This window comes from Ochotona princeps, chromosome 2, assembly GCF_030435755.1.
Source record: "Ochotona princeps isolate mOchPri1 chromosome 2, mOchPri1.hap1, whole genome shotgun sequence".
Lineage (NCBI taxonomy): Eukaryota > Metazoa > Chordata > Mammalia > Lagomorpha > Ochotonidae > Ochotona > Ochotona princeps.
Genome location: NC_080833.1, coordinates 9571359 through 9595447, shown reverse-complemented (window position 1 = coordinate 9595447; position 24089 = coordinate 9571359). Strand labels below are relative to the sequence as shown.

The window sequence follows — 24089 nt, the reverse complement described above, 5'->3', positions numbered from 1 at the left end:
CACTTTCTGAGGTATCCACACGTTTCTTCTGTAGATCTGATGCTGGCAGGACAGCCTATGAATCATGAATATAGAAATATGATGGAAAGTTTTACATGTTCATTTTCTTTGGTTTTGTTAAAATAATGACTGATTTAACGCAAAATAAGGACCCATTTTCCAGTCACTTTTTTTTTAATCTCTCTCTCTTTTTTTTATTAATTACATTGCATTATGTGACACAGTTTTATAGGTACTGGGATTCCCCCATCCCCTCCCCAAACCCTCCTCCCATGGTGGATTCCTCCACCTTGTTGCATTACCACAGTTCAAGATCAGTTGAGATTCTTTCATTGCAAGCATATACCAAGTATAGATTCCAGCATCTCATTGCCCAGACAAATTCAACGGCTTGTTGGAGAGACCATCTCTGGTCTGAAGGTAGAGCCGGCTGAGTATCATCCCCACCAATTAAAAGCCCCAACCTAACATCAGCAACAATTTACAATGTTATGGAATCAATTGATCCAGTCACTTTGATCCCTAAGCAAAGTTAATGAGAAAAAAAAATTAGGGGTGTAAACAAAAAATCAGGAATTTTAATACATGTAGCTCATTTAGCTCAACATTTTGTGAGCTAAATATTTACAATGTTGTGTCATTAAAAGTTTCCTTGTTAAAAAAGATTTATTTTTTATTTGAAAGGCAGAATTATAGACAGGGAGAGAGAGAGAGATATCTTTCATCTGCTGGTTCACTCGCCAAATGACAGCAATGGCTGGGGTTGTGCCAGGCAGAAGCCAGGAGCCTAGAGCTTCCTGCAGGTCTCCCATGTGGGTGCAGGTTCCGCCATCCTAGCTTTTCCAGGCGCCATCAGGGAACTGGACCAGAAGTGGAGCAGCTGCGCTTTGAACCAGCACTCATGGAATGGCTGGAATTGCAGGCAGCAGCTTTGTTTGATATGCTACAATGCTGGTCCCCTTTACAAATTTTTAAAGTTCCAAAACTATTTGATTTTATGGTGGCTGTTCTCCATTGATATAGCCATTAAGGCTTATTTTTTTTTTTTAAGATTTATTTTATTTTTATTACAAAGTCAGATATACTGAGAGGAGGAGAGATAGAGAGGAAGTGGAGCTGCCGGGATTAGAACCAGCGGCCATATGGGATCAAGGCGAGGACCTTAGCCACTAGGCCACACCGCGGAGCCCAAGGCTTATTTTTTTTTTTTTTTAAAAAAACTTATTTATTTGAACGAAAAGACAGAGAGAAGGAGAGGCAAAAAAAGATCCTCCATCTGTCGGTTCACTGCCAGTTGCCTGCAGCAGCCAGCTCTGTATAAGGCTGCGGCCAGCAGCCAGCAGCCAGCAGCAAGAGGCAGCAGCCAGCAGCAAGAGGCAGGAATTTCATCTTGGTTTCCCGTAACTGTAGCAAGGGTCCCCATACCTGGGTCATGTCTGCAGCCTCCCCAGGTGCATTAGCAGGGAATGCTACTGGAAGTGGAGCAGCTTGGACTCGAGTGGACACACTGATGTGGAGGTGTCTGAGTCGCAAACACTAGATTAACCTACTGTGCCTAACACTGGTCCCTGATGATTAACTATATAACCAAATGTGATTTAACTTGAAGGCCTGGCCTGATGGCTCAATGGCTAAATTCTCACCTTGCGAGTTCCAGGATCCCATATAGGTGCCTGTTCATGTCTTGGCTGCTCCACTTCCCATTCAGCTCCCTGCTTGTGGCCTGGGAAAGCAGTAGAGGATGGTCCAAAGCCTTGGGACCTGCACCCATGCGGGACCCCCAGAAGAATTTCCTGACTCCTGGATTTGGACTGGCTCAGCTCCAGCCATTGTGGCCACTTGGGGAGTGAACCAGCGAATGGAAGATCTTTCTCTGTATCTCCTTCTCTCTGTAAATCTGATCTGCCTTTCCAATAAAAATAAATAAATCTTAAAAAGCAAAAAAGAAAAACAAAAGTAATTTAATTTGAGTATTATTGTCGGCAACGCCTACGTTGCCATGTACCCCGAGTCGAGCGGAGGGACTAGGGTTACAAAGAAGACAACACACACTGGGCCATTCCTGCAAACAGAATGCCGCTTTACTGAACTCTAGCCTGCCTTTTATACTCTCTGGTTCCTCCCAGCACTTTTTCAATGCTCTAGCAGCTCCTAAGACCCCGAGGGGCATCCTGATAAATGGGAAGCAGGGGAGCAGGAACTTGTGGTTAAGCCAGGAACTAAATGTATCAGGCCAAGATTGTGCATCCTGTTATCCCTTGAAAAACAAGCTAAGCTGTGGAGTTAACCCTTGGGAGACCAGGCCCTGCATATTATAACACAAATAGAACAAGTTATGACCAAGAAGGAAATCCTTCCACCTGCCACGCAATCTCGTGGTGATCAGACAGTGGTCACTGTCATGTTAGGTTCAGATTCTGAAGATGAGGTAAAATCGACCAGCTGGTTACCGGAAATGGATTTTTTTTCAGTCTCTATGCACTTCATCCATTTTAATCTCAGTCTTCCACAGACTTCATTTAAACCATCTGGACTGAGTGGTTGAACACACGGCCTGCCTTGCTTCCGGGGAGAGGCAGGCCGGCCCCTACCCCAGGTTCTAGGCAGTCCATCCCCAGGCAGCTCCTACACATGCTCCTCAGCCCCACCCGCCCAGACAGGTACTCACTTTCTCTACCAAGTTTCCCGGAAGAAGACTTTCCACAAACTGTCGCAGGTTGTCCCGGATCACGGCGTTGTGGAAGAAGGAGACTTTTCCGTTTATGATTCCCAGGATGGAGGGTGTGCTGTGGGCCCCAAGGTGATGGGCCAGGCGTCTCTCATACCCAGCGTGCACCACGCCGATTCCCACACCTGAAAAGCACAGAAGGGGGACAAGAGGTCTTTTCATGCTCCCACAGCAACTTGGGGGGTGGGAGCTGTCAAGTCTAAGCCACAACGTCGCAGAAGAAGGATTCTCTCCAAGCAGCCTGTGGAGCCTCGGCTCACTGCTGGGATTCTAGAGTGCTTCAGTCTGGTGATACCGAAGCAGAGTCAGGACTCTGCTTAGATGCTGGGACTAGGCTAGAAGGAAACAGAGAAAAGAGAATGCTGTCTATACAGCACTCCCACGTACGAGGGAACAGGCAGCTGCGGGGCCAAGAACTCAGCCACAGCTGAACCAAGATGGCCTTTCATCCTTGAGACCACGTCTGCTTCTGGCACAATGACTTTCAACACGTTAGAAATCTCTTAATTTGATCCTATATCCTGGAGCTGGTGGTGTTGTGCACTGGTTTAAGCTGCTGCCTGCAATATATTGGGACGCCACAAGGGCACCAGGTCGTGTCCTGGCTGCTCCTGTTTCCTGTTAATGTGCCTGGGACAGCAGCCCAAGTGCTTGGGCCCTTCCCACCCACGTGGGAGACCTGGATGAAGCTCCGGGCTTTGGCATGACCCAAGCCTGGCTGTGGAGGACATCTGGGGATTGAACTAACAGATGCAAGATTTGTCACTCTTTCATAACTCTGCCTTTGGAATAAATCAATCAATCTTCCAGAGAAAACAAAAAAACAGTTCTAATCCTGGTAGCCCCGCTTCCCATCCAGCTTCCTGCTTGTGGCCTGGGAAAGCAGTCGAGGACGGCCCAAAGCTTTGGGACCCTGCACCCGTGTGGGAGACCTGGAGGAGGTTCCAGGCTCCTGGCTTTGGATTGGCATAGCAACAGCCGTTGCAGTCATTTGGAGAGTGAATCATTGGATGGAAGATCTTCCTCTCCGTCTCTCCTCCTCTCTGTATATCTGACTTTCCAATAAAAATAAATATATATTAAAAATAAATAAATAAAAATAGAAGTATGCCAATGCGGCATTATGTCAACTGGGCAGGGAAAGGCCATGGACACACCTATAGAGTGAGAGAAGGCTCCCACCCACTGATTCACTCTCCAGATGCCTGTTAACAGCCAGGGCAAGGCTCTACCAAAGCCAGGAGCCCCAATTCCATCGGGATCTCCCATGTGGGTGGCAGGGACCTAAGTCCTTGGGCCACCTTGCACTACTTCCCAGGTACACTGGCAGGAAGCTGCATTAGAAGTGGAATAGCTGGGCTGTGGGCCTGCAAAGCAGCAGCCTAACACACTGAGCCACAACAGTCATCCCAGTCCTAAGTCCTGCTTTGATCTCATCTGTGTCACCAAGCGGAACCCGAGCATCAAGAATCTTCAGCTCCCAAGAGGAAAAGAAACCACCAGAATCCATTGGACACTGTTAGCCACAGCTGGTCCTCCTGAGGGTCTGGGGAGCGGGAATGGACCAAACACTCCGTCAGTACTAGTTCCCCTGGTGCTCCTTCCGGCTTCCTCCACACCAGCCATTCTGAGTTGCTGGAACTGTACAGCACAGCACAACAACTGAACAGCGTCTGCAGGGACGCAAGGCCACCAGCAGGCTGGGTGGCACTCGCAGAGCTACGGACCCACTGCAGAGTTAGGCTGCTGCTGCGCGTCCCAGGACTGCAGAACGCCAACTGTGACCCTGGATAAAGTACTAACACTGAGCTACCATTTGGTGAAGATGGATGGCAATGGTGCCCGCTTCCCAGGGCTGCTGTTACTCTTAAGGAAATTTAGCATATTGTAAACTACACAAGCTATTAAGACTAATACATCTACGGTGTTTCACAATGAACGTCCAAATTCTCACCATTATTTTAAACCACTTCTCCCCTAAGGTAGCTAACTCTTCCCCATTAAATGACCTGTTTTTTACCCACATACAAGTGGATCCAGGAGGCAGGAGTTCCCAGGTTCTGGCTGCCTCACCCTGAAACAATATGCGCCTGTCCACCTCTGTCTTCCCTTAGTCCAGGCTGTGGCCAACGGTTCCTCTCTTATCAGGGCTAGTGACCTCATGGCCTCTCCTCTCATTTCCTTTGAGCCACTCCAGTCAGCTGAAGCAGCCAGCCTTCCAAAGCGTGTCTCTTAGGAGATCACTCCCCTATGCCTTATTACCCGTATATCAGAAACCCTGGCTCCTGGCCTATGCTCTCTGCTTCCTCCTCTCACCCTCACACAGCTCACAGCACTACACCAAGGTCATGAATTCTCGTCTCTGTAATGTCACCGCTTGGTCTCCTAATTGGTAGTCCCCCAGTCCTCCAACACACACTTTTTTTTAACAATATTTATTTGAAAGGATGCAGGACGTTCTGCCATTGTCTGTATCTACAATGTCGGGATACACTTTCATGGCAGAATGATGGACTGAGGACTGCTTTTAGAGAACTTTACTATTGTAATAATACAGGGGAAAGGAGTGAGGGGAGGGGAATTAGGAAGGAAGGGAAGGGAAATCTCTGAGCCTATGGAACTGTATCATAAAATAAATAAGCTGAAAAAGGATTTATTTGAAAGGCAGATTAACAGAGAGAGAGAGAGAGGGAAAGATCTCCCTTCTGCTGGTTCACTCCCCAGATGGCCTCAACTACTGGAGTTGAGTCAATCTGAAGCCCAGAGCCAGGAGCTAGGAGCTTCCTCTGGGCCCCCATGTGGTTACAGGGTGCCGAGCACTCGGGTCACCCTTCACTGCCTTCCCACGCCATAAGCAAGGAGATAGACCGGTAGTGGAGCAGCCCGGATACGAACCAGTGCCCATACGACTACCAGTACCTGAAGCACTTCCGATGGGTTATACCCATTTAGGGAGTGAACCAGTGGGTAGAAGAACTTTCTGTCTTTCCTTCTCTCTCTAAATCTGCCTTTTAAAAATAAGGAAATCTTTTTTTTTTTTTAAAGATTTATTTTTATTGCAAAGTCAGATATACAGAGAGGAGGAGAGACAGAGAGGAAGATCTTCCGTCCGATGATGCACTCCCCAAGTGAGCCGCAACGGGCCGATGCGCGCAGATCCAAAGCCGGGAACCTGGAACCTCTTCCGGGTCTCCCACGCGGGTGCAGGGTCCCAATGCATTGGGCCGTTCTCGACTGCTTTCCCAGGCCACAAGCAGGGAGCTGGATGGGAAGTGGAGCTGCCGGGATTAGAACCGGCGCCCATATGGGATCCCGGGGCTTTCAAGGCGAGGACTTTAGCCGCTAGGCCACGCCGCCGGGCCCAAAAATAAGGAAATCTTTTAAAAAATTAAATGTGAGGCCAGAAATTATGAAACTATCAGATGACAGTTTAAAGACATTTAGTCTAGGTTACAATTTTTTGGACAAGATCTCAAAAAGCACAAGGAACAAAAGTAAAACAGACAAATGGGATTAAATGAAACTGAAGTTTCCTCAGAGCAAAGGACACGATCCACAGAGGGGAGGGGACAAGCTGTGGGTGGGAGTAAAGATTTGCATCTGTAACAAAAGACTACTCATAGAATACCAGGCCTTGATCATTGCAGGCAAGGAACTCAAACACTTCAACAACCGGAGAACAAATATTCTGATTAGAAAATGGGCAAAAAAGCTGACCAAATACTTCTCAAAGACAGACAGAGAAGTGGCCAGTAAATATATGAAAAATGCTCCATCAAGACTGCTAATCACCAGGAACTGCAAATCCAAGTCAGCTCATCAGAGAGAATGCCTGTTAAGATGACAGAGAGATGACCCGTCCCGGCAAAGACACAGAGAAAGGCAGTGAATACAAATGGGGGAGGTCATGACTCAGGACAGCAAGGAGGTTCCGGGACAGCTAGGAGCAGCAGCTGCCATGTGACCCTGCCACGCCGTGCCTGAGCAGCCCTTGAAGGAAAGTGGCCTGTGTAACGCGACTTTATTCCTACAGAATCACTCCCAATAGCAACATACACAGTGCACCTAAGTGTCTAACGGCAGGTGCATGGGTTTAGAAATCCTGCTGGCCAGACACATGGAACAGAATCCAAAGTGGATGAGCCTGCAGGATGCTCTCTCCGGTGAGTCCAGCCAGGAACAGAACGACAAACACTGTATGTCCTCACTTCCAACTGGGAGCTTGTACCACAGTGGTGCCCAGGATGGACAGGGTACACGGGAAGAGGGGTCAGAGAGAGGTTGGTTAACAGGCACAACATCACAGTCCGATAGGAACGGCAGACTTAGGGCTCTGCAGCATAGTGGGGTGACTCCAAGGACGGTAATTCAGATACAATTCAATGTAGCTGCAAGACAGGATCTTGAATGTTCTCATCACAAAGTAATCAATGTCTGAGGTGACAGATATGATAATCACTCTGATTTGATGACGACACATTGTATTCACGCATCAAAAAATCACATTGTGTCCTATAAATATGTATAACTATGTGTCAAAAAGAAAACAAACCAAAGTCATTGACTTGTAAACTCGACAACCTGCAGTCAGACATTCCCTAGGGCTCACTGACTCTGGGCTTAACTGCGTCAGGCACTGAGCATGGATCTCCTTACTCAGCCTTCCTAACGACACAACTGGCCTGACAGCATCACCCCTATCGCAGAGACGGACAGCCTTGGGGCGGGCAGTCTGCCCAGAGGACATGACGACAGGAGAGGACATTAGTGAGCCTGGACATGACCACGGGTCTATCTGACCCCAAAGCCGAGGATGGGAAGTGCCGCGCTATGCGGCTGCACCTGCCTGTTTGCCTGGTGTGTTGCACGGGTTCCTTCAGCCCTGATCTGCCTGAGCTACTGCCTCAGTCTGGCCGCGGTGCAGTGTCAACGCCTTGCTGCTTCTCAGCTCGTATGCTAAGCTGTTGTCGGTCAGGGCCTGCCGCGGCACAGGCCTTGTGATGAGGAGTGACTCGATTCGGTGGTTCCCATCGCGTGGAAACTTCTCTCGCACTCGGTATGCACAGACAGCCACCACAAGTAGACACTGTGCTAAGCGTGCTCGCTCACCTCCTAAGGACAACTCAGTCAGTCTTGGAAAAGCGTCTCAACACATGAGGCTCTGGGTGCTTCTAAACAGGCTCAAGTTTTCTTTAAGAGTAAAAGAGCCAGGGCTCGGCAGCGTGGCCTAGTGGCTAAGGTCCTCGCCTTGATCCCATATGGCCGCTGGTTCCAATCCCGGCAGCTCCACTTCCTCTCTATCTCTCCTCCTCTCAGTATATCTGACTTTGTAATGAAAATGAAATAAATCTTTAAAAAAAAAAAAAAGTAAAAAAAGCGGGCCCGGCAAGATAGCGTAATGGTTGAGGTCCTCTCCTTGAACGCCCCAGGATCCCATATGGGCGCCGGTTCTGATCCCGGCAGCTCCACTTCCCATCCAGCTCCCTGCTTGTGGCCTGGGAAAGCAGTCGAGGACTGCCCAAAGCCTTGGAACCCTGCACCCGCGTGGGAGACCCGGGAAGAAGTTCCTGGCTCCTGGCTTTGGATCGGCACAGCACCAGGCCTTATGGTCACTTGGGGAGTGAATCATCAGATGGTCCTCTCTGTCTCTCCTCCTCTCTGTACATCTTCCTTTCCAATAAATAAATAAATCTTTAAAATAAATAAATAAATAAATAAAAGAGCCAATGGCTTCCAGCAGTAAGCTCTCTATAGACAAACCTCAGCTCCCATGCCTGAGCCAGCCCACCACCCCGCCCACCCCAGCCTTTTAAAAAAAAAATTTACTATTTATTTATTTTTTAATTAAAAGACAGAGTAACAGGGAGAGATAGAGATCTTCCATCTGGGTCTCCCACAAGTGTGGCAGGAGCCCAGGTACTTAGGCTGTCATCTAACACCACCCGGGCACATTCGCAGGAAGCTGCATGAGAAAGTGCGAGTGGCCGGAACCTGGCCTGGGCATTCCACTACGGGATGCGGGCACCCTGAGCAGCGGCTTACCCCGTAATGCCAACCCCTACTCCGCTGTAGTTACTCAAAATAAGGCCTAATAATGCCTAAAACGCACACACATATATTTAATCCAGTAATTCCCATTTTTAGGAGTTCCTAAATATTCTCCCTGGGTCACTAGACTTTTCCTAACTGGCAAACACAGATGAAGAGAAGGGCAATCTGATGGACAGCGCCACCTGATGGCTATTAAAGTCTATGTCACCTCAAACTTCCATGCTGAAACCCGAACCCCCAGAGTGAGGGTCCTCAAAATGGGGCCTCTGAACGTAATGAGGCCACAAAGCAGACACCCACACGATGGGATCAGCAACACACAGGATGAGGCATGAGACACGAGAGGCCACGGCATGCCGGCCACCTGTGTGTCAGCAAGGCCTAATCATGCTGGCACCCCGAGCCACAACTTCCAGCTTCCAGAACTCAGAAAAATAAGTCTTAATGCTTAATCCACCTAGTGTGTGGCATTTTGTTCCAGGCGAGCGTTAAGGTAAGACAGGTTCTTCTAAAGAATGAAGTTAAAAAGGGGTCGGAGGGTGAGTCCTAATCCAGTCTGACTGGTGTGCCCAGTAGAGGAGAGGAGACAGAAACACCAGACACAGGCACACACGGGGAGCTGGCCATGTGGCCAGTGAAGCAAGGAGAGGCCCCGCAGAAACGACACCTGCCAAGCATCTTAAACTAGGACTTCTAGGGCCCGGAGGCGTGGCCTAGCGGCTAAAGTCCTCGCCTTGAAAGCCCCGGGATCCCATATGGGCGCCGGTTCTAATCCCGGCAGCTCCACTTCCCATCCAGCTCCCTGCTTGTGGCCTGGGAAAGCAGTCGAGGATGGCCCAATGCATTGGGACACTGCACCCGCGTGGGAGACCCGGAAGAGGTTCCAGGTTCCCGGCTTCGGATCGGCGCGCACCAACCGTTGCGGCTCACTTGGGGAGTGAATCATCGGACGGAAGATCTTCCTCTCTGTCTCTCCTCTGTATATATCTGGCTGTAATAAAATGAATAAATCTTTAAAAAAAAATAACAAAAAAAAAACTAGGACTTCTAGGCTCCAGACGCTGAGAAAATAGATTTGGGGTTTTTAAGCTACTCCGTTTGCAATATTTTATGACGACAGCCCAGCACGTTAACACAGAGAGTGAAGTCACAAATTCCTTAAGTATTATCTGCAAGCCCAATGGCGTTAAAGCTGATGGTTGACAGTTACGTTATTCAACCAGTCATTTACAAGTTTCTCCAATGTATGAGCCGGAACCACAACTACATGTTAGATCATGAGGGGACTTCAAAAAGTCTGTGGCAGGCCCAGCGCAGCAGCCTCGTAGCTACAGTCCTCGCCTTGCATGGGTTGGGATCCCACATGGGTGCCAGTTAGTTAACCGGTGGCCCCACTTCCCATCCAGGTCCTGCTTGCGGCCTAGGAAAACAGTCAAGGATGGCCCAAAATGGGCCCGGCGGCGTGGCCTAGCGGCCAAAAGTCCTCGCCTTGAATGTGTCAGGATCCCATATGGACGCCGGTTCTAATCCTGGCAGCTCCACTTCCTATCCAGCTCCCTGCTTGTGACCTGGGAAAGCAGTCGAGGATGAATCATCGGAAGGATGGCCCAAAAAGTCTTAGGACCCTGCACCTGCGTGAGAGACCTGGAAGAAGTTTGTGGCTCCTGGATTTGGACTGGCTCAGCTCAAGCCGTTGTGGCCACTTGGGGAGTGAAAAAGCAGACAGAAAATCTTCCTCTCTGTCTCTCCTCCTCTCTCGGTATATCTGACTTTCCAATAAAAATAAAAACAAATCTTAAAAAAAAAAAGTCTGTCGAAGAAGCAGGCACTGCGCACAGTGAGTGAAGCCACTGCTTTGGGGATGTTCTCACTCTCCAGCGAAGCACCTGTTAGAGCCCTGCCCCTGCCTGCCATCCAGCTCCCTGCCAATGCACCTTGGGTGGTAGCGGATGATGGCTCAAGCCCTTGGGTCCCTCTCACTCACCTGATCGACTCAGATGGAGTCCTTGGTCTGGCCCATCCCCAGCTGTGGTGGGGACTTGGGGAGTGAGCCAGCAGATGGCACAAGTCCGTCTCTCTGTTGCTTGGCTTCCATGCCTGAATCTGCGCCCCCACCCTGGCCTTTCACAGAAAGATTTGTTTTTATTGAAATGCAAAATGAAATGTGGCTTCAATATTTTCCCCTTACGGAAAACACGTTCCTGGTGAGTACCAATGACCATGAACTTGGCCGCTCCTTTCCCTCCGTATCTTACGCAGGCTAGGAGCTAGAAAGGTCTCTTTTGACCAAGGAGACAACCCGCACACAAGAAAACTGTCTTACCCAACGCTTCCAGTTCCTGCACTGCTTCCTTCCACACGGGCTCAATGTGGATGCAGCTGAAGCACCAGTCGGAGGTAATTTTAATGAGGTAGGGCTTCTTGAAGCTGTCTGGGACGACTTCATTCACATAATGGGAAAAGTGCAGCAAATACTTCTCATCGACGGAGTCCCGCCGCTCAGAATTGAAAGGGAAGTGGAAAAACGAGTCATCAAAATAAAAGTTGTCGTGGAAATGCCGGAAGCGGTATTCCCGCTGCTGCTTCCCGCTGTATCCCTGGCTCTCCCCAGCGTCTCCATAGTGATCGTAATGCGCCCTCTTCTCTTCATTGGAAAGGATCTGTAAAGAACAGAAAGAACCATCTAAATAATAACACTAACACTCTCAGTCTCCTGGGTTGGGAAGAGAGGAGCTGCTGGTTCGAGTCCCGGCTGCTCCATTTCCCATCCAGCTTCCTGATCATGTGCCTGGGAAAGTAGTAGAGAATGGACCAAGTGCTTGGATCCCTGCACCCACATGGAAGACAGGGAGGACGCTCCTGGCTCCTGGTTTCAGACAGGTCCAGCTCCAACCATCGTGGCCATTCAGGGAGTGAACCAGTGGATGAAAAAATCTCTCTTTTGGTCTCTCTAACTCTGCCTTTCACATAAATCAATAAATCTTGAAGAAAAAAAAGTATTTTCCGGTACCGTACTGCTGTTCAGGCACATGTTTCAACATCTTTGCTGTGAACAAATATGTGCCCTAGATCATCTTGGGTCTGCATCAAGGGCCTCAGGAACATGTCCTTTCTTTTTTAATCTTTTTTTCTAAAAGATTTATTTATTTGTTTATCTTTATTAGAAAACAGATCAGGTTTACAGAGAGAAGGACAGACAGAAAGATCTTCTATCCACTGGCTCACTCCCAAATGGCCACAATGACCAGAGCTGAGCCAATCTGAAACCAGGAGCCAAGAGCTTTTTCCAGGTCTCCCATGCGGGTGCAAGGTCCCAAGGACTCTGGGCTGTCCTCCTCTGCCCTCCCAGCCCACAAGCAGGAAGCTGGATGGGAAGTAGAGCAGCCGGGACACGAACCAGAGCCTATATGGGATCCTGGCACTTGCAAGGTGAGGATTTAGTCATTGAGCCATTGCACCAGGGCCAAGCATGTCCTTTCTTTTTTTTTTTTTTTTTTTTTTTTCAAGCATGTCCTTTCAAAAGGATACCATGGGGGCCCAGCACAGCAGCCTAGCAGCTAGTCATTACCTTGAACGCGCCAGGATCCCATATGGGCACAGGTTCATGCCCCAGCTACTCCACTTTCCATCCAGCTCTCTGCTTGTAGTCTGGGAAAACAGTTGAGGATGGCACAAAAGTCTTGAGACCCTGCACTCACATGGGAGACCCAGAAGAAGCTCCTGGCTCCTGGCTTTGGATTGGCTCAGCTCTGGCCATTGTGGTTACTTGGGGAGTGAATCAACAGACCAAAGATCTTCCTCTCTGTCTCTCTTCCTCTCAGTATATCTGACTTTGCAATAAAAAAAAGAAGTAAAAATCTTAAAAAAAAAAATACCACAGAGCTGACCACCTTGGCTTGATGGCATAGTGGGTTAAACCACTACTTGCCATGCTGGCAACCCATATGGCAGAATGCTAGAGTCCCAACTGCTTTGCTTCTGATCCAGCTGTCTGTTAACGTGCCTGGGAAGGCAACAGATGATGGCCCAGGAACTTGGGAAACCAGAATGGAGCTCCCGCTTTCAGGCTACTGGGCTCCTGGCTGTAGTGGCCATTTGTAGAGAGTTAATAAGCAGACGGAAGTTTTATTTCCCTCTCTTCAAATAAATTAAAGCTTTTTCAAAGTTTTATTTGAAAGGCAGAATTACAGAGAAAGAGAGAGAGGCAGAGAGAGTATCATCCGTCTGCTGGTTCACTCCCCAGATGGCCACAATGGCCTGGGTCAGGCCAGGCCAAACTAACAGCCAGGAGCTTAGTCTGGGTCTCAAAGTACCTGGGCCATCCTCTGCTGCTTTTCCCAGGCTATCACAGGAACCTGGACCCAAAGTGGAGCAACTGGGACCTGAACCTGCATCCATGTGATGCTGGCATCTCAGGTCACGGCTTTACCTGCTCCAACACAATGCTGGCCCTTTAAACATATCTTCACAAGGACGACAACAACAGCTGGGTTTCTGAGCATGCAAGGCACTCTGTAAGAGCTAAAGAATAAATCACAGTCTGGCAGGATACCTCATAAGCCTTGCTGATCTGAATGAACTTGTCTTCCGCCCCAGGATCCTTGTTTTTGTCAGGATGCCTGCAACACAAACCGGCAGCCTGTGAGTGCGGGTTGTCCTGTTTGCACGCTGTCATTTCACATCCTGGTACACACAGTTCACTACAACAGAGGCAAAGCGAGGGCCATTCTGGATGGGGGGGTTTTCTAAGCTCCATGACAGAAGCAAGCAGCTGCTCTGTGTGACTAACACTCGGGCGATTTCTCCCCAGAGCACTGCAGCTGGGCCCACTCTCCAAGCGCCAGATCACACTGCCGCTCCCCCCATGCTTGTCCTGACATCGCTCCTCCTCCCACCCCCGACTCTAAGGGGGAAGGGGGGAGGGCAGAGGGTATCAGCAGATGTCCCAGGATGGTAGCATTTGATTGATAAGAATGACAATATGGGCAGCACATGCACACTTACACAGCAGCTTCTAGGATCTACTGTGAATCTGTTCAGTAATAACCATGTTTCAAACAATGTCCTGCTGGTGACTTTCCAAGTTTAGTTTTTAGTAATAACTCTGGTTATCTCATCCTACTGATGACTACCCCTGACCTGTAAGTGGGTAGTGAATTCCAGGCCACATATTTAACGTGTGGAAAAAAAAATGTCTACAGTTCATGCAAGTCATTTCAACAATGAATACTGGAACCAAATCCTCAACACTTGCGATTCTATACAGCTGACAACTGTTTCCATCTTGCTGTCTTCTACCATACAGTAACCTTTTGCTTTTATGCTAATTTCAGCTGGGTGTAACGAAAACAGCACGACTTAAGGAAACAGTAATGGTGGTTCCAAAGCAACCTGTTTCCGGATGATTAAAAACAAGCCAACCGGGCCCAGCAGCGTGGCATAGCGGCTAAAATCCTCGCCTTGAAAGCCCCGGGATCCCATATGGGTGCCAGTTCTAATCCCGGCAGCTCCACTTCCCATCCAGCTCCCTGCTTGTGGCCTGGGAAAGCAGTCGAGGACGGCCCAAAGCTTTGGGACCCTGCACCCGTGTGGGAGACCTGGAAGAGGTTCCTGGTTCCCGGCATCGGATCGGCGCGCACCGGCCCGTTGTGGCTCACTTGGGGAGTGAATCATCGGATGGAAGATCTTCCTCTCTGTCTCTCCTCCTCTCTGTATATCCGGCTTTCCAGTAATAATAAATCTTTAAAAAAACAAACAAACAAGCCAACCAACCAAACTTGGCTAATTAATGGCTCAGTGGCTAAAACTATGATGGAATCATACAAAGAGAAGATTTAACATCAAGAGCCCTGCAGGGAAGGCAGAAGGGGCTTATGGGAGACTGTGGAGGGCAGTGGAGTTAGAAACCGGCTCCCGCAGTGGGAGGACTGGGGGCAGTGAGGACCCCGCGACATCCGCCAGTGGCTAAGGAGCCTGTTCCCGGGGCAGGAAGACACCATGAAGCTGCAACACTGACAGCAGGGTACGTCAACCCTGGGGAACTACCACGCAATGATATTTGCAGTGAATATGACTCTATTCCACGAATTGTAATAGGATACACAATCTACAAATGTCAAAGGCAATACTGTATTTGGTATTAATGGGCTGTCTAGTTAACTTCTCAACGAATAAAAATGAAGACAGAAAAAGTAACACAGCAAAGAATTAGACACATTAAAGTTACCGGCAGGTTGACTGGACCATGTTATGTCAATCTGCTTTTAGGCGTGGAAGTTGTATATTTTGCTCCCCCCTGAGCATGACAAATGCAGCATACCTAAGAACTTGATTATTGGGAGAAAAAGATTGGATTGCAGAGGGGGTGGGGAAAAGACATTTCAAATGGTTTCAACAAGTGAGGGAAAATTCCTGAGCAGGCAAGGAAACATTCAGTCAAAGCAGTAACCTGTAATTCCCCAATTAACCACTGGCCCAGGTTATGGGCTCAAGCTGAAAAAAGCCTAACAGGAAACAATATAATTTTCAGCGTATATGAAACCAAAGGAAACCACTGGGAAGCAAATGAAATTATTCCAATCATTAAAACACTGTGTTAGGTAAAAACAGCAGATAATAGCAGGAACTTAAGGTAAAATTTCAGACGTGCCCTGGACCACACTCACAGCCTACAGTGACAAGTTACTCCTGGAGACTCAAACTAGGGCAAAGCAGCCCAGGACTCTTTCAGTGAACATCCTCACACCGTCAGTTCTGGAAGACAGACAAGTCAACATCGGGCCCTGTGGCAAGTGCTACACCATGTAGCCCTCACTTCTGCTCTCTACACATGGTCCAAGGCTGTACTCTGTCCACAAGGCCGCTGCAGATTGAGGCGCTTTGCGCTCAACATAGAGGCAAGAGTTTCAAAATATTACTGAAAGTAATTTTGGTGTCAAGAGTCCCTGGACAGAAACCTGGTCTAATTAAAGACTGTCTTTTTTAGCATCCAGTTTTAGAGATGTCAGGATATATGACTGGCCTAAAAGACACATTCAGAATAGTCTACCTTAAACTGCCTTCCCCCTTTCCTGCGAGCTGTGTGCACTGAAGGCTGGGGTGCCAGCGCCACATATGGCCTGTGACGGCGTCTGCAGGTGGTGGCTTCCCTTTGCCTCTGGCTGACTTCCTGAGTCTGTGGGTGGCGGCTTCCCTTTGCTTTTGGCCGACTTCCCCACTCACGCGTTAACTCATTCACCCTTACTGAAGTCCAGATGGGTATAAAGTGATTTAAAAACAAACGAACAAAAAAAGAACTAGCTACTGGTACAGAAGATTAAACTACGCAACCTAGAGGTCATGTCAATTTGCCAAACTGAATCATGACTTTCCCATCTGTAAAATGGGGATAGTGATGTCCCCACTCCTCATCTTCTTCCTAGGTTAATCTGAAAATTTCAATGAGATTAAAAGGCATGGAACCTGCAGGCTGGCACCCAAGAGATGCTCAGTGGTGGCTGCCGGTCCCAAAAGCTCTTTACTGCTCAATGTTAGTTCAGCTATCCTGGCATCAACTCTGTCCTTGTCATGTCTCTACGGCTCCTCCAGCTATAGGACCCAACACGCCTGGCATGGCCAAGGCCTTGGGGGCAGGACTAACAATGGCTGTCCAAGATAACTTCTGGATTGTCTGCCAGCTTGATAAATGCTATCCTGATAACTGCAACTAAGCGGATGATTTTTCTAGGAAAAGTCTAAAATATAGGGTATGCAACCCCTGAATATTCTTATGAAATGGATGGCAAATAGTTCCTGTTATAACTTTTTTTTTTTAAGCTCAGGAAACAACAACATGGAAAATATGATTGCACAAAGTTCTCTTTAGCCATTACACTCATAAGAAGTTATTTTATGAAAAGCCTCTCTTGGGAAAGGTAGCGTATCTGTTGGTGATGACACTGTTTAAAGATTTGTTCTCGCTTGGTTTGAACATTCAACAGTACCCAAGCCGGTTCTTTAGGCCAAGGCGTTCCTACAAGGGTTCCTTGGATCTTATGACGAGTTCTGCAGCGTGAACATTAGCTTTCCACATAGAATATCAGAACACAGAAACAGACAAATCAAAGCGAACTGTACTGGACGTTGCATTCTCCTGCTGCAACTGCTTAGCTTACATACACTTTTACGTCTCGGTTTCACCTACCATTCCCGGGCGAGCTTCTTATAAGCCTTTTTAATGTCAGCCTGACTGGCTGTCCGGCTGACCCCTAGGACTCTGTATGGGTCAAAATCCAACGCAGACAGAATGTGCAGGATCAGAACCAGAACTATCAAGAACTGCCAGGAAATGCTCAACTTTTTCACTTCCATTCTCTTCCTCTCCAGAGCTGAAATGATGGAAGAGGCAGTAAGTCTCAATGGCGGAAACCCGGGGAGTGCTGCTGCTTCAGACAAAGGTGTGAGACACGCTATATAGAGACGGGACACAAAACAAACCAAAGGTTCTGTGCGGGGTGGGGGCCGAGGGGGAAGGTGTCAACGCAGTCTGACCATCTCTTTGAAAATCGACCATCCGGCTTGCATGTCTGAACGCTGTCAGTAAGGACCACTACAGACGAGAGGATGAGCGCTGCCAATGAGCAGCAATTCTAGATTCCCTGGATTAGGAGAGCTTGAAGAAATGACCGCAAATGGATATCAGATGAAGAAATCATCAGTGAGTGTATACACATACACATATAGGATAATCAGGGCAACTACATCGCAAATGTGCAATTGCATCAATTCTGATGATAACAGTTTAAACAGTTTAGGAATACTTTCTCTGGGTGTATGTTAAATAAACTCATGAAATGGTGACATGATTTACCATGTGCTAAGGTACAAACTGAGGCCATGGTGGCATTCTGGGGTTTGGAATGACAGTGAGATAACTCTGCAGTTTCAAAGTTGTAGCCTTCCATACTGTTCTTTCTTGCCACGCCCTTGTATGCTTTTTAATGGTTAGCACACAGAAACCTCAGATGAGAATTGGCGAGAGAAAATCTAGTTTTCCATATAAAGAAGAAATTAATGAAAAAGATTGAAGGACAGGCATAATCTCACTAGGCGTGAAGGGACTGGCACGGTGATCCGGTGGGTTAAGCCCCTGCTGTGATGCCAGCAGCTCACACTAGAATCCGGGCTTCCCTGTTTCCCATCCAGGGGGCCCAGCAAAGGTGGCAGACAACGTGCGAGCTCATGAGGCTCCTGCCACTCTTGTGGGACACTCCGAAGAAGCTCCTGGCTGCTACAGCCATTTGGGTAGAGAACCAGGGAATGGAAGATATTTCTATGTTACTCAAAACACAGAGCTCTTTAAATTTTTAGGGGCCAGCATCATAGCTTCTAATCCAGTTCCCTGCTAATGGCCTAGGAAAGTGCAGACAAGGACCCAAGTGCTTGGGCCCCTGCATCCATGTGGGGGACCCTGAAGAAGCTCCTGGTTTTGGATCAGCCCAGCTCTGGCAGTTGTAGCCATTTGGGGTTGAACCAGCAGAATACAGAATTTTCTGCCATTTCTAATAAAAAAAAAATCTTTTTTTTTTTTTTTTTTTTTAATTAAGCTCTCCCTCTGGGAAGTGCAGTGGATTTTGGAAACGATCCCAGCTGGTTCATGAAAAAAGGCGGTGCTGGCAGAGTAGCCATAGGCACTCTTAAGAATATAACTTTTTTCCTATTGCATGGGCCGTTTTCATCCTGACTTCTTGTACATTAATAAGGTGTCAAGGCTGTTGAGTCTGATACCTTACTTCATTGGGGGTGAAACAGTAGCAGCGGTGGTCCTGGGCAACAGTACCTGGGAGTCCTCACGGAGAGCTCATCCCACGACCAACCCTACAAGTGCCTCCTCTCTCCTGTTACTCCCAGAGTGAGGGTGACACAGCCCAGCCACTGGCTCATCAGCACAGGGGTTTGGGGCTCAGAACAGACTGGGACCCACGACCTTGGCCAAGTGTCTAAAGTCTACTGTGAGCCTGAGCGGGGTTACACGTGGGGGCAGTAGCCGTGTGTGGAGTCACCTCGCAGTATTTTCACTAGCTCAATCCAGTCAGTCCCTCCGGGCGGCCGAGGCCACAGAGCTCTTTCGCGGTCCCGATTCCACCTCACCTCACCTGCCTCAGGGCCCGAAAGAACCTGCCCAACAGGTAGGCTCACCCGCCCTGGGGGCAGCACCCCCAGGGCCAGGCAAGTGGCTCCCCAAGACACACTCCAGGTCTGGGCCTCATCCTGAGCTCCCGCCGCAGGTCGCACCCCACTCCCGCGCCGCCCCCCAAGAGCTCCCGGCCGGGCCCCCGTCAGCTCCCGGTCCCCCCCCGCCCCGCGCAGGGCCCAGGAGGGACGAACGGAAGACCCTCGTGCCTGCCCGGCCCCCGCCGTGTCCTCAGATCCGCGCGTCACGCCGGGAAGGAGTTACCGGGAAAGGGCACCGGCCCCACCGGCGGCAGCCTGGGCGCTCCACTTAGTCCGCCGGGCCGGGAGCTTGCCGTCCACACCGGTGCTCGCCCCGGCCTGGGGAAGGAGGGGAAAGGAGGCGGGGATGAGCCAGAGAGAAGTCACGTGACGTTTAAAGGCCCCACGCACAGAGACGCGGAACAAACTAGTCCAGACAGGCTGCTTCGCGAATGTATTTTGACCCTTGCCACCCGCCGTCGGCGCGTGGACCTGGCGCGGTTGCTATAGGAACGAGGAGCGCACTTTGGCTGGATCCAAAGAGTCCATCGTGACCAAAGAGGCCAAAGCGTGCCTGCTAGCGAGGCAAAGTCGCTCTGCATGACGGGATGCCGTCAAGACCTCCTAGATGCAGGGAGGGGTTTCCACTCCTACTAGGAGATGGCCCTCGGATAGCAACAGTTGCTAGGATGGGGACGCAATGGCTGGTCCCTGTTCTCTTTAACCCTATTCATAGAATCCTGGAGCGTCAGAGTTGGAAGGAACCCCAGGGATCCTTTCTGGTTCAACCCCTCCAATGTACTGAGGTCCAGGGAGGAGAAGGGGCTTTGCTCAAGCCGCAAATCCAAGACTGTGATCCACTTTCCAGACCATTCCAGGGGGTCAGCCCCTCCACACACACCCAGGCTCAGGATAAGAAGTGGAGGGGATGGTGGAAAGCGAAGGGAGGGGGGGGATGCGCAGGTGAGCGAGGTGAACTTTGAAGTAGTAGGTGGGCTCCTTGGGGATCTAGCAAAGCTACCCCTTTCTGTTTGACGTTGTCAGCCTTTGCATTAATATAAACATGTCCCGTGTTTATATTACTGCTCTTGTCTTCCCACTGGGACGGAAGCTTCCATGGAGCGTGGGGGAGGTTTGTCTCTTACGCTCCTTTTACATCCTCAAAGTCTGGCCGGAAAATGAAATTTAAAGACACACCCACTTACAAAAATATGCTTTTTAAAAGACTCAAGTCAGTGATTTTTCTTTTCTTTTTTGTTTTTAAAGATTTATTTATTTTGCTGGAAAGGCAGCAAGAAGAGACAGATTTTTCATCCGAGGCTGATTCACTCCCCCAAGTGGTTGCCATGACTAGAGCTGAGCCAATCCGGAGCCAGGAGCCAGAAGCTTCTTCCAGGTCTCCTGTGCCAATGCAGGGTCCCAAGGCTTTGAACCATTCTCCTCTGCCTTCCCAGGCCACAAGCAGGGAGCTGGATGGGAAGTGGAGCTGCCGGGATTAGAACCGGCGCCCACATGGGATCCCGGAGCTTGCAAGGCAAGGATTTAGCCATTGAGCCATCATGCCAGGCCCTCAAAAAAAAAAATTTTTTTTTAAGATTCCAGGTATAGTTTTTTTTTTCCTACACTATACATTTTCCCTGGACTTTTTGAAGTCCCTTCCTATTTGTGGAATAAATGAGTGAACGGAGCTGTGGTTTTGTAGCTCAAGTGATTCCGTTTGTTGAACAGAACAAACATGAGGCTGTTGCTTTGGGCTAAACTGCATCAGGGCCCTATAGAGCAAGCTGAGTGGAGCCCCTCAAAACAGAATTCCGGCATCTGAGAAATCTAGAGTCTATAGCCAAATCCCCACCCAGGCCAGGCCAAGTCCATGATAACGCATCTTCTTTGCCTATTTTTTTTCTTTAAAGATTTATTTAAAAAAAATTTTTTTGAGGGCCTGGTATAAAGGCTAAATCCTCAGTTTGCAAGCAACCGGGATCCCATGTTGGCGACAGTTCATATCCCGGCTGCTCTACTTCCCTTCTAGCTCCCTGCTTGTGGCCTGGGAAAACAGTAGAGGATGCCCCAAAGCTTTGCTTTCCCAGGCCACAGGCAGAGAGCTGGATGGGAAGCAGTGTCCATAAGGGATCCTGGTGCGTACAACGTGAGGATGTAAACCTCTAGGCTACAGTGTTGGGCCCAGCCCACTTTTTTTTTTTTAAGTTTTATTCATTTAGGTCTTTGTGGAGCCGGAGACTGGAGACGCCAGGCAGCTTTGCTCTCTTCCATGGACTCTCGGATCTGCGGACTCGTGTGGTGGGGGTGTGGTTTAACAATGGGTCTGAGATCTCCCATATATTTCGGTTCTGAGGGTGAGTGGGGATGGGAGTGGGAAAGGCCCCAGGTTAGCTGTGCCATGGACTGTGCCCATGTGCTATGCCTGGGTCTTGCACATGCACTGCTGTCCCAGACCTGCACCGTGCCAGAGGACTGGATCTGGGAACCTGCCTGGGGTCAGGATTTAGGGGCTGGCTGGGCTGGGATAGGCTGTAGCATCCACCAGCCTGGGCTGGAACTGTGGGCAGGTCAGATTGGGCCAGGTTACAGTACCTGCCAGCAAAATGCTGAAGTGAGGTGGGCCATGCCAGACTGGGCTTTAATATCCACCAGCACATGTGAGAACCCATATGGGAGCTGTAGGGGACTCCCTTGCTGGGCCACTGCTCCTGCTGCTGAGCACATGAGCTGGGGCTGGGAGCAGACCAGGCTGGGCAGGGCTACAACCCTGTTGGCCTGCATGTGAACTGGGTTGGGGAAAAGCCAGTTTGGAGTAAGTGCCTGTGTCCACTCTGCATGACTGAGCCAGAGTAAGAGCGGCCTGGTTGGGGTTTGCCACAGCATCAGCTGGCAAGTGCTGGGACTGGGGGCAAGTCCTGTTAGATTAGATGGCAGAACTACCTGGAAAGTGCAAGATCTTGGAGTGGGTCCAGTAGGGAAACTCTGGCACCTCTCTAATGGGCTGCAGTTCCCACTGGTGAGCATGAGAACCAGGGCTGGGGGCAGACCTGGTCATGGTTATTGGGGGTTGCTCTGATTAAGCTGCAGCTCCTGCTGGTGTGCATTAGGGCTGAGTGTGTGTGGGGCAGGGTTTGGCTGGGCCATTACATCCATTGGTTTACATAAGACACAGGGCTGGACACAGAACTGATCTGGCAATTGCAACTACCAGTGTGTGCATAGGCTGGTGTGGGTGATGGACAGAGCCAGACCCCATACTGGCAAGCACACATAAGAGTCAGGTCTGGGATCACTTCAGATGAGGTTTATTTGGGGAGACCCCCCAACTGAACCACTGGCTCAGAACTCCAACCATGGGGAGAATTGCAGGATCTGTGGTCTGACTGTAGAGTGCATGTGTCAGAACTGAATCTCCTCGGTGGCTTAGATGGAGCAGTGGACAGCATACCTAGATGAGCATGCAGGATATGGCAGTCCACTGGGGCCTGCAGACGACATTTGGTACCAACGCAAAGGAAGGAGGGCAGAACAAATTGGTCAACTACCCCAGCCAAGTGTTGACAGCAACTATCCGGGCGAATGAAGACTCTAAGGTGGACTGTCAGCCAATGGACCTTGGAAAGATTTCCTCATCCTTGGGTCAGTGAGATTGACAGCATTTCAGAATTATTGAAACTACTTGAGCAGAACCCTTGAAGAATGTTCTACATCAGGGACCCTGGGATGACACTGGGTAGTCATTCCCCATCCCCGGTACTAAGGCAGTTGGGAGGCTGCGTGTGGCTTCTCCCCTATCTCCCCGTTCCCCCGGATACAGGAAAAAGAAAAAGAAAAAGAAAAATTGGAAACAATAGTCTCATCAACTTATCCCTAATCCTCAATCCTTCCCACCTAATCAACTATGTAAACACCATTAAAAATTAAAAAAGAATTATTCACTTATTGGAAAGGCAGAATTCTCTCTCTCTCTCTCGTCTCTCTCTCTCTCACACACACACACAAACACAGACTTTCCCTTTGCTGGTTCACTCTCCAAATTCCTACAAGAGCTGGGATGGAACTAGGTGACAGCCACAGCCAAGAACTCCACGCAGATCTTCCAGGAACAAAAACACGCCTGCTGCCTTCCCATGCAGATAAGCAGGAGGCTGGATCTGAAATCGAGTAGCTAGGAATTACACTCTGGCTTGAGATGCAGGAGTCACAGGCTATGTCACAAGGCCGGCCTTTCATCCCCAACTTTGGGCTGTAAGATTTGCTTCCTTGGGCCCAGTGCGATGCCTCAGTGGCTAAAATCCTCACCTTGCATGCTCCGGGATCCCATAGGGGTGCCAGTTTGCATTCTGGCTGCTGTGTTTCCCATTCAGCTCCCTGCTTGTGGCTTTAAAAAGCAGGAGAGGATGGCCTGAAGCCTTGGGACTCTGCCCCCGTGTCGGAGACCCAGAAGAAGCTGTTGGCTCCTGGCTTTGGATCAGCTCAGCTCAGGCCATTTCATACTTTAGAAGTAAACCAGCAGACAGAGGATCTGTCTCTCTGTCCTTCTCTTTGTAAATCTGCCTTTCAATTAAGTAAATAAATCTTAAAAAAAATGATATACTGCCTTTACCCCTCTGAGAAGTCCAGGAAGCTCCTGGCTCTGGGCATTGCAATAAATGCCTACTTTTTCTCACCCCCGCTGGATGTCAATGATTGTGTTAATGCGTGCTGGGCAGGCCAATCCACACCACATAGGGGGTTCTGTAGCTATTCCTCCAGCTAGGGCTTGCTTCAATTTTTCAAACGGCGTGAAAATTCTTAGGAGAGAGCGTTGACGTAGGGGTGGGTGGTAGGGCGTGGCGACGGCGTGGAGCGGGCCTTTGGGGGTAGTAATGGCGCGGGGTGACTATGCGGGCGTGGCTAGGACGCGAGAGCGGTTCGGGGGCGGGGCGACGACTCCGGGGCGGTCTTGAGGGCGTGGCTATGGCGCGGGCGGCCCCGGGGCGTGACTGCGGGACGGAAGGGGGTCTAGAGGGCGTGGCTATGGAACGGGGGCGGTCCCGGGGGCGTGCCTATGGCGCGGGGGCGGCCCCGGGGGCGTGGCCATGGCGCGGGGGCGGGACACGTAGGCCCGGAGGCGGCT

At 49.6% G+C, this 24089-nt stretch overlaps 1 protein-coding gene across 3 annotated transcripts in view; it reads right to left on the bottom strand.

The window, feature by feature from the left end:
- Nucleotides 1-19371, bottom strand: part of DNAJC16 (DnaJ heat shock protein family (Hsp40) member C16) — a 34051-nt gene extending 14680 nt beyond the window's left edge. Inside the window, exons 1-5 of one of the 3 annotated variants that reach the window (XM_004592345.2) lie at nt 19215-19371; nt 16962-17145; nt 13332-13398; nt 11103-11439; nt 2669-2853 (exon numbers count right to left, since the gene is read on the bottom strand). In XM_004592345.2, the coding sequence (XP_004592402.2) occupies nt 2669-2853; nt 11103-11439; nt 13332-13398; nt 16962-17128 (756 nt within the window). In that variant the 5' untranslated portion in view covers nt 17129-17145; nt 19215-19371. Of the gene's footprint in view, nt 1-2668; nt 2854-11102; nt 11440-13331; nt 13399-16961; nt 17146-18596; nt 18680-19214 lie in introns of those variants that run through there. The other 2 variants (XM_058675549.1, XM_058675553.1) reach the window with 2 other exon arrangements.
- Nucleotides 19372-24089: the final 4718 nt, after the last annotated feature.